The sequence below is a fragment of the Nothobranchius furzeri genome, chromosome 3 (genome assembly GCF_043380555.1).
Source record: "Nothobranchius furzeri strain GRZ-AD chromosome 3, NfurGRZ-RIMD1, whole genome shotgun sequence".
Lineage (NCBI taxonomy): Eukaryota > Metazoa > Chordata > Actinopteri > Cyprinodontiformes > Nothobranchiidae > Nothobranchius > Nothobranchius furzeri.
The window spans coordinates 4,539,524-4,555,282 of record NC_091743.1 but is presented as its reverse complement, the minus strand read 5'-3'; the positions used below and the strand labels follow the sequence as shown (position 1 = coordinate 4,555,282).

At 41.3% G+C, this 15,759-nt stretch overlaps 1 protein-coding gene across 1 annotated transcript in view; it reads right to left on the bottom strand.

Moving 5' to 3' along the window:
• Positions 1 to 14,844, bottom strand: part of zbtb40 (zinc finger and BTB domain containing 40) — a 40,461-nt gene extending 25,617 nt beyond the window's left edge. The window contains exons 1-2 of the mRNA XM_015960120.3: positions 14,599 to 14,844; positions 14,215 to 14,374 (exon numbers count right to left, since the gene is read on the bottom strand). Of these exons, the coding sequence (XP_015815606.3) occupies positions 14,215 to 14,366 (152 nt within the window). The 5' untranslated portion in view covers positions 14,367 to 14,374; positions 14,599 to 14,844. The remainder of the gene's footprint in view (positions 1 to 14,214; positions 14,375 to 14,598) is intronic.
• Between the last annotated feature and the right edge of the window lie 915 nt (positions 14,845 to 15,759).

Sequence of the window (15,759 nt, the reverse complement as noted above, 5' to 3'; positions counted from 1 at the left end):
CTAGGCAATACGTCTTTTTTTGTGATAAGCCCGCCCCCTTGTCCCCTTGTTGGGTTTCGCTCACGTGACGCCTGCAGCCATGCGAAACTCAAATGGGGGCAGGAAGTGTTTTGTTCCGCCACAAAACACAGAAATACAACACGGTGCAATGGATGAAAGTGATTCGACTAAAGCTTAAAATGAGCTGGCACAGACGCCATATCTCGAAAAAATACATCTTCTTTTAGGTTATGACCCATATAGTTTTAAAAGTCACACTTTTCATCACTGTGGAGGATATACCCAGCGCTGAAGCGATCAGCAACAAACTACCTTGTGCTGCCTTCCTCACATCACACTGCAAACCAAACAAATGCCTTTTGCAAGCCTGGAAGCCTGCGGCTGCTTTATTTCAGGTTGGTTCACCTTTTAGTGATCCGGAGCTTTAAATGACCATCGTCTTGTTTTTGCTCAGGTAACTAGTTACCTTGAGTTGTGCTATTTTCTCATTGACTCATGATAATAATGCTAATGCTAACGATCAGTATGTGCTAGGACCTACTTGTAACTTTATTTTAATAAGGTATAAGTGCCATGTTACAACAGTAAGCTAACTGCTAAAATCATGTTGGCTAGAGGACGGCGTTCATGAAAGAGAGGTGCTGCTCTTGGTCGTAAATACAAAAGTGTAACTATGTCCTGGTGACACGCTTGTCAGCCACGTGATGGAGCCATAAGACAAAAGAAATAATCTAGACATCCCCCGATCATCAGACACCAGTAGAGCTGACATAGCACTTGGTGTGCTTGAGAGGTTTTAATCACAGTAGGGTTGCTGTGGGTACATAGGGCTGCATGGTGGCGCAGTTGTTAGTACTGTTGCCTCACAGTACAAAGGTTGCAGGTTCGAAACTCGACTGCGGCCTTTCTGCGTGGAGTTGCATGTTCTCCCCATGCATGCATGGGTTTCCGGGTACTCCGGTTTCCCCCACAGATCACAACATGCCCTATAGGTTATAAATTGTAAGTCACTTTGGATAAAAGCGTCTGCTAAAGAAATAAACATAAACATAAACATACGTGACTCTTGTCCAGAGCTTAGTGTCAAAACTTATAGAAAAAGGATCAATCATTAAAAAACAATGAGAATCAAAGTAATTAAAAAAATGTTCATACAACAGGTGTGTGAGATCTATGGCAGGTATTTATAAGAAACACTTAGTATATGATAGAGAAGCAGAAACTACTACTCAGTCATTTTAATAAACAATATAATTCTTATAGTTAACAATTGATGTGTTTGTGTAATTCATATACATATAGTGTCCATACATTTCAGAGAGGCTAAGAGAGAACAACTAGAACAAAGTCTGGATGACAAGAACACGACAAACCATCCATCAGAACTGTTAGTGATGTTCTGGTTCTGTTGGATTTTTGTGTCTCTCTCCCTTTCTGCAGATCTAAAAGCTGGTTGCTAGTGAAGGTTCTCAGTCATCCAGAATATGGTAATCCAAAGGGTTGAAATGAAGGCAGCTGGACTTCTTTGTAGATTTCACAAATGCAGATACCCTAAACTGGGCCTTTGTGAAATCTACGTACAAAGAAGTCTAGAAAAGCATCCACAGCAGAAACCAGCAAAGAAAAGGCCAACAGGCACAAAGGCACCACCATCACATACGTGGCAGGAGTCTCAGAGAAACTTAGAAGAATCTTCTCCAAACACAACATCCCAGTAAACTTTAACCCAACAACACCTTCAAACAGAAACTGGTCCATCCAGAAGGCATAACACCCAAACAGAAGCTCAGTGGCGTCGTTTATGCAGTCCAGTGTAGCGAGGATTGTCCAGATGTTTACATCGGGGGAACTAAACAATTATACAAGAGCATGGCACAACACAGGAGAGCCACCTCTTCAGGTCAACACTCTGCAGTCCACCTACACCTGAAGGACAAGGGACACATTCTGGACAGAGAAGATTGTAGCTTCTTTTACTCCTCTCTGAATCCATCTACGTCAAACGTGGAAAACCCACTTTAAATAGGGGTGGGGGCTTAGATTTCACCTTTCAACTTTCACGACCCTCGTCCCTTCGGTCCTCATCGTCATGTTTTATCTGCGCCCTGGCCTCATCTTTACTGAACGTTCAGCACCAGGGACAGTTCCGGAGCAGCTCACTCCCTGTGTGACAGTACAGCATGTTGGAGAGGCGCACGCCAGCAGCAAGAGCAGCTGCTCCAAAACAGCCATCAGGCAGACCTGAGGACTAGATGACAGCCTTCATTCGGGGAGGTCCAGAGCTAGTCTGTGATCCTCCTGCGCCGGTGTACTAGTTAGTACTAGATTAAACTACGGTTAAACTGTGGTTTTTGCCCATTTTGGACTTGTTTATAAGTTGGCTGTTGTTCCTGCGACCTGGTTTCTGTACAGAGATAAGCTCTGTTTCGAGTGCTTTTTCCCCGAGGATTTTAAAGCTGGGGATTTTTCTGATTCAGGTGTTTTAGTCAAATTAGCCGTGAGACTTTTTCTTTTGTTATCTTTGGCTTACGTTTTCAGTTACACACCTTTCTTTCTTTCTTTTCCCTCCAGGTGGATGGTCTGTTGTGTTATGTCCACATGGCATTGTGTACAGTTTAAAATTTAATCTGAGAGCTGAAGGCCCCAGAGACTTTGCAGATATCCTTCTCTCATGGAAGCATTTCCCAAATGTGTGTCTGTATGACTTTGCACGTGGCCTGGCATCACACACTAACTTAAGGACACCTGAAAACCCTCGCTTTCATCCAAATGAGGGTAAACTAGTTGACCCAACAAAGGAAAACTTGACTGATGCAGCAAGAGGGAAAGTGAAGGTGTGCCTGCCATGGTTGACTGAAAAATCAAGGAACCCAGACAAACAAGGACATCCCATAACTGGATCGAACCATCACTATGCACTTCATGACAAGTTCCATGAGGCTAATACTAAAGATCCACATGACATCTTAAGAAAGATCGGCCTTGTGCCTGAGTTGCAGGGTTCTATGAACATCCAGGTTGCAGAGCAGCTATTTGCTAAGATGAGGAAAAACAATTATTTCCTCAACAGAACGGCACCATCAACACACATCTTTTTGACGAGAAACTTGATTGAACACAGAAACAATGCATGCAACGGTAAGCTATTACTTCGGCAACTGATGAGCGGTCACCAACTTCAAAATCTTCAGCATTTCAGTCACAGACCAGGGCCAAGCTGTCATAGGAGACCCAGGTGAGTCTATGGTCTTTTTGAACTTTGAAATAAGTTTCATACATACGTTATGTACGTAACAGCTCCTAATGACTTACTTTCATGTTGAGTAAGTAGTCGTAATGTCTGAAATTGCACCGATATTACGCCTCCCTGTCATATAACTTTTTAGATAACGTGGCAAAGACAGATTGCCAAACAGTCCTGGTTAATAGTGATGATTAGAAGAGGAAGCATGAAGATGTGTGTGGAAACCAAGAGGAACATACGCAACCAATGCAGTGTGGGAGTCACTGTGAACACCTGACAAAAGCCACGTTTGTCCATCCAAATCGTGGATGCTGGGCATTTCCAGTTCATCCTTCTCAAAAGGAAGTGGTAAGATAAGTTGTACGTTGACTGTTTTTGTTTGTTTAATTAACATTTATGATGTTAAGGGCTTGCAGTGTTTTTACTTCTTTTTATTATTTCAGCTTCAGCATGTCCTTGACCACAACAAACCAGGGGAGGAGCTGATTGTTCGTACCCCAAAGGCATGTCTGACTCACACTGGGCACTTGGGCTTGCAAAGGGACATGGAAGCCACTGTGAGTTACTTTTAAATTGCCTTGTGTCTGTTCATATGAAGATTGTGTGTGTGCATGCGTGTGTGTGTGTGTGTGCACGCACTTTCTCAATTTCAAACCCCTTGCATGTGTTTGGTTGACCTGCCCAGATTGGAAATGGCTGTTTAGGGATAATTGAAGAAGTGGCACAATACAAGGTAAAGCTCTGCAGACATTCAGCATTATGTTTGGTGTGGTTGTGCTTTTAGCATGGTTTAGTCTGCTTTATAGGGTCAGAACATCTTTATCTGTGATCTGTATGTTACTCCAACGTGGTTGTCACCAGATATGGATCCCATGACAAGTCTACCTGTAAGTATTTATGTCACCTCTACAAATGTTATAGACCATGGAGTTGATGTTTATTTTGTGGTCATCTAAAAGATGCAGTGTTCATTTCCTGTTGTGTGTGAGTATCTTATTATTATTTATGTAAAAATCATATTCATACTATAATTGTTTAACTAATTAAACGATACACTCACTAAACATGATTTTAGTTTCCATTATAAATTTTTTCCAGATGTCAATTAATGTGCTGAAATTGAAGTGTGTGTTTTCTATAGGTGATAAAGCCGAAATTCTCTTTCTGGACTCTTTGTATGCAAACACAGAGTCCGTTTGGTGCTTTGCAGTACATGGCTATTTTGAGGTTACAATTTTTTCTTGCTGCTGGTGGTGGTTAGTTTGGTCACATTCAAATGACATTTAGCTTTTTCCAAGCTGTTGCATGTGTAATTAAAAGTTGTGTTGCTTGCTTTTATTTCTATTTTACATTATCAGGGATGTTGCACAGAACCTAAATCCTGGGAAATGGACAGAGAAACTGGCAAAGATATCACGGTAATAAAATCAGTGTACCATTTTTTATGATGGCATGATAAACTCGCACAATAACTATTTAATTTGCATCCATTCGAATATAAGGATCTTCCAAGACAAGACTTTGGCAATGACTGTGGCATATTTATATTGATGGTAAGATTTATCAATTCCAATGAGCATCTTGGAATACCGACAAGTTCAAAAATTGTAAAAATGCTGTATTTATTTTTGTAGGCTGTCCTGTACATTGCCTTTGATGCACCATTTGACTACTCAGCAGTAAGTGTCTGTCTGATGGTTGAAATTGTTTTTTTGAATAAACCAGCAGCAGTAGCTCATGAGGTAGAGCGGGTAATCCATTAATCAGAAGGTTGCAGGTTCGATCATGGCTCCAACCAGAGAATTCTACTGTTGTGTCCTTGGGCAAGACATTTAAACCGCCTTTCCTGCTGGTGGTGGCCGGAGGGACCGGTGGCGCCTGTGCTCGGCAGCCTCGCCTCTGTCAGTGCGCCCCAGGGCAGCTGTGGCTACATTGTAGCTCATCACCAGCAGTGTGTGAATGCGTGTGTGTGTGTGTGAATGGGTGAACGACTGATTGTGTTGTGAAACACCTTGGGGGATTGTAGTACCCTAAAGCCGGGCGTACACTGCGACTTTTTCACTTTTTTGAGCCGATTTTCCAGTCGTGCGAGAAGCCACGACATCGGGGAGAGTTTTGCGCCGAGCGGTCGTGTAGTGTACAGGGGGTTACGAGAGGCGATTAACACCACGTGACCAGCTACCGATCAGCAGTCGTGAGGTCGCAGGGACTTCTGGTGTAGAGCTGAAACAACTAATCGATTTAATCGATTATAATCGATTATTTAAATAGTTAACAACTTTTTTAGTCATCGATTAGTTGTTTAATAATCATATTTTACCGCATAAAGTCTATTTTTACCACAATCTGACATCGGTTACAAGCTGTTAAATTTGCCGCCAGTGTGTGGCAGTAATGAGCCACTGATCTACCAGTGGAGCCGTAGAAGAAGAAATGAGCCAATGAGTGCCCTCGGTTTTCATGACGTATCACGTTACTGACGCTCATTTTGCTGTGAGAGATGGCGGAACAAGAGGAAATACGGAAGAAAAATAGAAGCGACAAAACTGAAGAGAAACCCCGGACAAAAACCTCACGAGTATGGGAGCACTTCACTCTAGATGCCTTGAAAAGACGGGTGACCTGCAAAATATGCAAAAACCATCTAGCATGGCACGGAAGCACAACGTCCCTAAGTGAACATTTGAGACGAAAACATGTGGGGGCTGATGCAGCAGAGGAAGAGCACCGCGGTCAAGTGAGCCGTCATTTGGAAGAGCCAGCCCGGTAAGTAACAGAAAATAAACAAGCTGGACTTAGTGTTTTAGCTGAGTTCGTTATACTGGATGTTAAACATGTTTTTATTGCCGCGTCAGTCTACGGTGTTTTACTTCTGATTGACTAGATGCCATCGTGAATCTCCTCCGTGTTGTGAATCATGCGCTTGCCAAATTTAGCATGTCTGTTTATATGAATGTTCTCGTTAAGAGAAAAACGGCACAAACCCATAACTATGTTCCTCATTCAAAAAAGGACAACTCCGCGGTGAAAAATATACAGACGAGTTGTGTCCAGGTGAATATAACGCGGCATAGTTGTACGCTTTCAATTTTTAAATACAGGAGAAATTCAGAAAAAGTCATTTTTTTTACTATTAAAAGGCTGTTTTACCGTCTAACGCTGTAAAACGCCTCACAACACATTTTTATCATGTTTCTTAAACAGTATTACACAAAATAAACATTTTTCACATTTCTCTAGCTAATTTAAACACTCCCGACTCAAAGTAAAAACCTCATGAGCTTCTTACTTAGAGCTTTTTAATAGTAAAAAAATTTGAATTTTTTTCTGAATATCTCCTGTTGCGGACTATTTTGTAGAACGTAACCCTCAAAATAAATGATCACTGTATATTGTTAATTAATTCAAATAATATAATATTGATTTAGTGTTGTAGTGTGTGTGCTGCTTTATTTTATATGTGTACTTATTTCAGTCTATTTGTGTTTCTTAGGCAGAAAAAAAACAAGCAACGATGGACAACTACATGGGGAACAAGACACTCACCCCCCAGCAATTCATACCACTTACAAACTCTATTCTAAACATGCTGGTAAAAGACATGAGGCCACTATCCATGGTGGAAGGAGCAGGCTTCCAGCTAATGCTAAAAAATTATTCTGGACTGATATTTTGCACTGTTTAGCTCATTTTATACTGATGACTGTGTTCATGTGCAATAAAATAGATTGCAGTCAACTGCACAATTCTCTTATGTTTTTTTTCTTAACTGAAATGCATCCATCACTTGTATAGGTTAAATAGCTAAACAATAACAAACCGATTAATCGATTAATCGAGAAAATAATCGACAGATTAATCGATTATGAAAATAATCGTTAGTTGCAGCCCTATTCTGGTGTGTTTAATATTTCGCTCGTCCCTCGTGAGGGTATCGCACTGTTGAAGCGGCGCTGCGAGCAGCTGCGACCCAAAAAGTATCAGAACCGCTCACGGCGCATGCGCGCGCAATCCTGCATCAACGCCGGCCGGTCGCTCGCTATTTCCCTAATAACACACGCTGTTCGTTTTTGTTTCTACACGTTTTTTTTACTCACAAAGATTGTCAAGAAAGCGTGTTTGTCGTGTTCATGTCAAATTAAACTGATCACAAAACACAGATTTACTTTCTTTATTTCGTTTTCCTCATCCAACCCCCATAAATCCCCGTGTGTCCTCCTGCAGCACTCCCGAAGGACAACAGGCAAGACAAAAAAGTCTGACATGTGGGGTAAAAACTGCTATTTTTAGCACATTTTTAGGGCCGACGTGTTGCTACCAGACGTACAGCGTGAGCAGTCAGGTCGCATCCGAGAACTGGGTCGTACAGTGTGAGCACATGACTCGTGAGATCTGCTCTGCGAGGAAGTCGTTCAGTTTGAGCTGAAGCTGAGTGCTACGAGTGAAAAAGTCGCACAGTGTACGCCCGGCTTTAGAAGGCACTATCCAAATACAGGCCATCTACCATAAACCATGTAGGTAGCAGAATGTACAACTTGAGTGTAACCTACAAAAATAATCTTGCAGCTTGACATGCCCTTGTTGCGGAAGTGGTGGTGTTTGCTGTTGCTGGAGAACTACAGTCTTGACAGCTATGTAGGATTTAAATAACAAAGAAAGCATTTTTAATTCATGTTATTTAACATAGATTGTGTGCATGCTGTAGTTACAGGAAAGTGTTTGCCCATTGGACTGAAGAGTGCTAAGTATTCCTTGCTGGCCACCATGTCCCAGTCTTCAAATTAAAGAAGCGAAAGGCTGAAGAGCCTGCTCAGGTTTGTTTCCAAAGGATTATCATCATTTGAAAATAAATTGTATTGCTGCATCATTCGCTGCTACAGAAGGTCTTAACTATTTTGTTTTTAAATATAAAAAAAAAAATAATTCTAAGATGGAGCCATCAGACACAACAGCACGACAGCAAACTCCATACCTGCCTGTGTCTATCAGATATCTGAATATACAGGACAGCGGTGGGTAATATAGCAAATTTCACAGTTCTTCTTAGAAAAACATCAAAAAACACACAAGATAAAGTGTAGTGTTAAATTTGTGTTTTCCAAATCTGTATTGCATTGTCACCTACAGACTATTGTATCCAGAAGAGAAGCTGGTAGAATGGGTACGGTGCAATATTCGTGAAGGCTGGCTGCATACGGTGTGTGCTGGAAAGCCATTTGTCAGTTCTGGGTCATTCAACTGTGGTTGCACAAATCAGGTGTCCTGCAACAGGTACAATACCTTTGAAATAGTAGCCGATTCTGTAATTACTGCCTCCCTCCTTCTGATTCTGTTCCAGAATAATCCTAACCTTATAAAAAATAGACTGACTGCTTTGATCGGGTATGGTTTATGTAACTATTACCGGATTTAAGCACATTTAGCTGCAAATCATTCAGGAGTTACAGGCCTTAAATATAGATCTAAAATGAATATCGGACTTCTTCAGGTGACCCTGACAAAACTCCTTACATGTGCTTGTATTCTTCATTTGCTAATAAGATGTATTTTTATCTAAATTACAGGACAATCGAGGCTTTGAAAGATGGAACCCAGCCAGTGATTTCAGATGGTGAAATCAAGGTAATGTTTAATTATAATAAATTAAGACTCGAAAATTGTACATAGGATAATGCAATCCCTTGTTTTCTGTGGTAATGTTGCTTATTTTTTAACTCTTGTCTCTACTCAGACGTTGTATAAGGATCTCTGCAGCGGTAGAGTGACGTCAGGCCGCATGTATCTGTGGCACAATCCAGGTGTCTCGCTTAAATTAAAGCAAAGACTAAAGCCACTGATGTTCCACTTTGCTGATGCACAGGTAAATGAATACTGACTGACAATAAGCTGCATCACATTTATTTATCTCGATGCGTGGCCAGTGGGCCACCTGGGTCCTTTATTTATTTATTCATTTATCAACAAACAAAACATTCCTCTCAGCATTAGACAACATTTATTTATTTATGTACAGTATGTGTGTGTATATATATATATATATATATATATCGTAAATAAATGTCTAATTAGGGCTGCTCGATTATGGCAAAAATAATAATCACGATTATGGTGACTGAAATTGAGATCACGATTATTTAGGACGATTTTCAATTTATGTTGATTTTATTTGTTTATATTCAGTCATAAAATTGCTCAGGGCACAATCAGGACAAAAATAAGAAACAAGATGATCACTAAAAGAACTCCTGATTCCCAGTATAAAAAGACCAATATACTTATAGCTCATAGTCTATGACCCAAGGGCTATAAACCTTGGTTTAACTCATTTAAGTCTAACCAGTACAGACCCAAATTCCAATATCTTGCAAATACTGACAGCAAGAATTATACAGTGGCATTTATAACAAATAAACGCAAATAAATTGATGTCCACAAAATGTTGTATAACATTTATTGAGTCGTGTCAAGGTGCTGTAGGAGCGTGCACTAGCACCGTGTCCTCAGAGAGATTAGTTATTATTTATCAGCGTGAGGAACTTATTTCTACCTTATTTATAAACTATTTATTTACAAGTCCATCAGTTAATGTAATAATTGTCCCAACCACAGCTGCACCCCCCAACCCGGTCTCACAGCAATCAGGGCAAGCTGCACGTGTGTTTAGCGCGCCGCACGCGCACATTTAGCCGTTTTTATCGGCTCAGGAGTCCGCAGGTGCGGTGTGTGTCACTCACTCTGGTTACTCCAACAGGGAGCCGGCTCCGAGAGCTGTTTCTTTAGCGACCGACACATCACTACATCATTCCCTTTCCTAATGTCCTGAAGAACGGTCCGGAGCACAGGCGGAGTGTTTAGCTAACCTGCAGGAAATGTCGACGACAGTTATCCAGAAAGTAGCTAAGGGTTACCAGAGATGTTTCTGAGGTGTTCGCTAGGTACTTTTAAGTTAAAAAGTCAAGAAGGGGGTCTGAAAAGCTGCTAGAAATAGCGTCAAAGTCGCTAAGTTGGCAACACTGTGGGAGGAGCGCTTCATTTGCAACTCAGGGCAGCGCAAGCGGGAGGAGTAAATAATCGGCTTGTTTTGTTTTTTATAATCGTTCAAAACTCAGATCGTAATCGTGATTCAAATTCGATTAATGGAGCAGCCCTATGAATGTTTTGTTCACATTTATGTGAACGTGTTTTATAGGTTGACGAGCTGACAGAGTGGATTGGTTCATGTTCAGGAATAGATAAACTAATAAAGAAGGGAGAGTTCCAGTTTCTGGACTTGGTGTTTGATGTCCTTGTCCCAGAGGTACAAAGCAGTCTTCAGCAGTGATTGCAAGTTACTTTTCGAAAACATCTGACAGTGTATGAATTAATCCTTGTGTGCATGTCTTTCAGGTGACAGTGTTGGAAAAATGGGAGGGGATGAATCGATATGCAGCTGAGAAAGCCATGCTTCAAAGAATTCTTTTGTACCCAAAATAAAATGGTTGTGAAATTAAGTGTTTCTTTTGTTTTGTTGTCTTTCACTGAAAATATTACAGAAATATTAACTAGCTAAATAGTTATCAGCTGTAGTAGTTACATTCTGTTGCAATGAGCTGCTGTGATACACATATAGGACAGTGTTAGGGATGCTTTGTAACAAATTTTGTTGCTGGTGAGAGAGGAGTGTTGTTGAAATGTTTTTCACTGATTCTGGGAGTCCTCTACTTTAGCAATTGGTGCAGATCAAAAGTTCATCTTGGGCTTAACAATAAAACTGAATATTAGGCAACTACTATTTTGTTTGCACATCTTGAAAAGTCTTAATGTGTTCTCATTTTTTCCATTAATGTTTTTTAATTCACTTTAGAGACTTTTATTGTCGTTATATATATATATATATATATATATATATATATATATATATATATATATATATATATATATGAAGGACAAAGGGATTTACTATATAATTTTCATGAACTTTACATACACTTGTAAAGAATATAATATAATGGCTCTACTGAGTGTCCCGTTATTTCTAAAACTCTGATTTTTCTCTGATAGAGTGATTGGAACAGATACTTCTTTGTCACAAAAAACATTCATGAAGTTCGGTTCTTTAATGTCTTTATTATGGGTTAACAGAGAAAAGTGATCACATTTGCTGGGTCACAAATATACATACAGCAGTGCTAATATTTGGTTACGTCCCTTAGCCATTTTCACTTCAATTAGGCGCTTTTGGTAGCCATCCACAAGCTTCTGGCAAGCTTCTGGTTGAATCTTTGACCACTCCTCTTGACAGAATTGGTGAAGTTCAGTTAAATTTGATGGCTTTCTGACATGGACTTGTTTCTTCAGCACTGTCCACATGTTTTCAATGGGGTTTAAGTCAGGACTTTGGGAAGGCCATTCTAAAACCCTTATTCTAGCCTGATTTAGCCATTCCTTTACCACTTTTGATGTGTGTTTGGGGTCATTGTCCTGTTGGAACACCCAACTGCGCCCAAGACCCAACCTTCGTGCTGATGATTTGAGGTTATGTTGAAGAATGTGAAGGTAATCCTCCTTCTTCATTATCCCATTTACTCTCTGTAAAGCACCAGTTCCACTGGCAGCAAAACAGCCCCACAGCATAATATTCCCACCACCATGCTTGACTGTAGGCATGGTGTTCTTGGGGTTAAAGGCCTCACCTTTTCTCCTCCAAACATATTGCTGGGCATTGTGGCCAAAAAGCTCGATTTTTGTTTCGTCTGACCACAGAACTTTCCTCCAGAAGGTCTTATCTTTGTCCATGTGATCAGCAGCAAACTTCAGTCGAGCCTTAAGGTGCCGCTTTTGGAGCAAGGGCTTCCTTCTTGCACGGCAGCCTCTCAGTCCATGGAGATGCAAAACACGTTTGACTGTGGACAATGACACCTGTGTTCCAGCAGCTTCTAATTCTTGGCAGATCTGCTTTTTGGTGATTCTTGGTTCACTCTTTACCCTCCTGACCAATTTTCTCTCAGCAGCAGGTGATAGCTTGCGTTTTCTTCCTGATCTTGGCAGTGATGAAACAGTGCCATGCACCTTATACTTACAAACAATTGTTTGCACTGTTGCTCTTGGGACCTGCAGCTGCTTTGAAATGGCCCCAAGTGACTTTCCTGACTTGTTCAAGTCAATAATTCGCTTTTTCAGATCCATGCTGAGCTCCTTTGACTTTCCCATTGTAGCGTTTGTGGGCGTTTGTATCCATTGAGCCCTATTTACCTGGCCTAAGAGAAGTCACCAGCTGTAGTCACTCATAATCACTCACAAGAAGTTACGAGGCCATGCTATGAAGCTCAGTTCACTGACACGTTTCTAAGTCACCTAAATTGCTAGTTCATGTTGCTGTATGTATATTTGTGACCCAGCAAATGTGATCACTTTTCTCTGTTAACCCATAATAAAGACATTAAAGAACCAAACTTCATGAATGTTTTTTGTGACAAAGAAGTATCTGTTCCAATCACTCTATCAGAGAAAAATCAGAGTTTTAGAAATAACGGGACACTCAGTAGAGCCATTATGTTATATTTTTTACAAGTGTATGTAAACTTCTGACCACAACTGTAGGTAACGACGTTACTTAAAAGTTCGCCAGTCCAAATTTGAAGAGGAAAAACTGTGCACTGTGGAGTACTTTACAACAGACGTTACGACGCAGAATGGCTTTAAGGCCCAACCGCAGTGTTGGTAACTTTAAAGTACTATAGATCTTAAAATATTCTAATAAATAGCGTACTTATGATGTTGTGACTATCACGTGACTTTGCTAGAAGCGCTCAGTGGCGTAGCACGTCCTGTGTGACCACTTGCCTCTTCAAAACAGCAGCGCTACGTGTCTATATCCGGTGTGCTCCAAGCTTAACGGTTAGCTTCTACTAGCCGAGACGTTCTCTGCTGTTTGCTGGACACTAAATCAACAACAGCCTTCCCCATCGTGAGCCAAGATGGGTGAGTCCATGAATGTTAGTGACAGTGTGATGTAGATCTGTCAGGACCTTCTAATCCTAGAGTTTTACCGTCTGTTTTCTATCAGAAGCTACTGCAGGAGATAGGTGTAGGAGACGATTTTCAAGTTCAGCCTGCATGAAAAACTCAGAGTCACCGATCATATCTTGCAGGTTAGATTAGAGACTCCCTTGAACCAATGTTTAGAGAAACAACAAAGTAACTTTGCAATGCAAAACTAGTGAAAACAGACTCCATAACACAACCTATCTGTATGAAAACTACCTACTGGCCACACTGAGCTTGAGGCGGGACTAGCTTATAACACCCCACCTTAAAGAGCAAGTCACCCCCAAATAAACATTTTTTTGCTGATAAACTAAATTAACGAGTGTCTCATCGTGCTGTAGACACGTGTCGTCAATAATTTGGCACTTCAGTGCATCTTAGTTCAAATTTAAATATTCTGCCTAAAACTGGCAGTGTTGTGCCGTTGTCAGGTAAAAACTCTGCACTGTATTTTAATTTAAATCTGCCACCGCTATTGGCTAAGAGGTATGCTATGATGTAAGCTGGTACATTATGATGTCACAATGCTGTCGTGAGCCTGTGTGTGTGTATGTTAGCAGCTCTGCCTTCTCGGTCTGCCAGGCGACAGAATTTGTTGCATTTTTCAAACAGGAAGTGGGAGTTGAGTAAGAATCTGGTAGGGGGTGACTTGCTCTTTAAGTCAGAGGTTATGATTTGGGGGGGGCGGGGGGGAGTCGCTTCTCTAAACTCTATTTTTGGACAGCACTTTATGTGAAATAAAAAATAACCTGCTCTTTAAGAAAAACGAGAATTGCACATGCATGTGTTGACAGCATTTGACGCTTTTTCTGCTTTAACATTCACAGAGTGAATAAAAAGGAAGTGACCTAGAACCGTGTTACCATGGTGCCACCATCATAGTCAGACCACGGGCCTGCATGGTGAGCTTCTGTTGATGCTGAGGAGCAGGGGTTTGGGTCTACCTGAAGAGCATGCTGGACGCAGCCAGAACCACCTTGTGTGCCTGGTGTTGAGAGTCCCCCACCATGATGGTGCAGTCACAGAAGAGCCCCTCGCTCCTCAGGAGCATCAGCTGCTGCATCAGCTGTCTGCTGAAGTCGGCCAGCTCCATCATCTTGAACACTGCAGACAATCATACTCTTAGACTACAAATGACTTTAAAAACATTGTGTTTGCTTACACGCTGGAGCGGTTTAGTAAAGTAGCGTGTTGTTTCTGCTCCAGAAGAGTCAGTAGCTTTAGCTATGCATGCTAACACCGTCAGGTCAGGAGTCACGACTCTGTTAATGAAACACGTCTGAGTGAAGCGATTCTGGTGCTAGCTACGATTCTCATGACCGATTTACCTCCAGTTCTAAAGATCCGTCTCTTTATTAAGTTCACATTGCTGCACAAATCCAGCGTGTGCAATAAAGCTTAGCCGTTTTGAAAATGGCGACGACGACATAGACATGAACACGTAGACACTTCATTTGGCGCTGAAGAGCGTAACAGCGTCGCCGCCACATTGGATGGGTCTCCTCACGCAAAGTCCCTTCTTGTGCAGCCAACAACAACTGTCGGTCCCTCTAGCCCAGGGTCGGAAACCTTTTCCCATCAAAGAGCCATTATTACCCGTTTCCCATGGTAAAGAGCATAGACATATATATTACTATAACTATAAATCATGGAGCCGCAGCAACCGCGGCGTTGTGGGCGGGGCCTAACCTACCCTAGGACAGCACAGAGCTGTAGAAGTTGGAACCATAGATATCATATATTAACTAGATCCCTCGCCCGCGCTGTTCGTCAATGGACCCTGACGTCCGTACGTGGCGGCCGTCTTTGTTTACTTCGGACAGCTGGCCTCCTCTAACGCTGGTGTTTAGTGGTGCATGCACTATTTAAACAACTCTAACTTTCTCAGTTTTCAACCGATTTTCATAGGGGTTGATTTTTTAGAAACATTAGAGATGTGGCTATGAAATATATTAGTTTTGGCAGGAAACTCCCCTTATTTCACTCCACTTTCCAGCTGTTTTCCCCTATCCTGACAATTTCCCATAGACTTACTGTTTAAATGTCAAGATCTGCTTCTGATGAACTAGCTGTAGTTTGTAAACGGAGGTCAACTTATAAATATAAGTTTTAAGATACCTTATAACCAGTGGCAACTCCAGAAATGTTTTTCTGCAGGTGCTATGAAGGAGCTAGTCTTTTTATTGAGGGCGCTATGAAGGAAGTGGTCATGCGTACCTACTGTTCTCTAAAACACCTTCAACACTAGCAGATACACATGCGTGCACAACACCTCAACAACACCTGAAACAATCATTAATATACATCATAAACATATGAACAATCGCTGATTTTTCCATGAAATCATAAATGCATACAGCCACACAGAAAACCATCTATAGTGTTGCAAGGTTAGCTAACGTTAGTGTTAGCATTTCCAGCGGCAAAAAACCCTCGACTGCTGCGGCGGTTGAGGGTTGACTCTCTTTTTTCCCTCCACCTGACTCAAT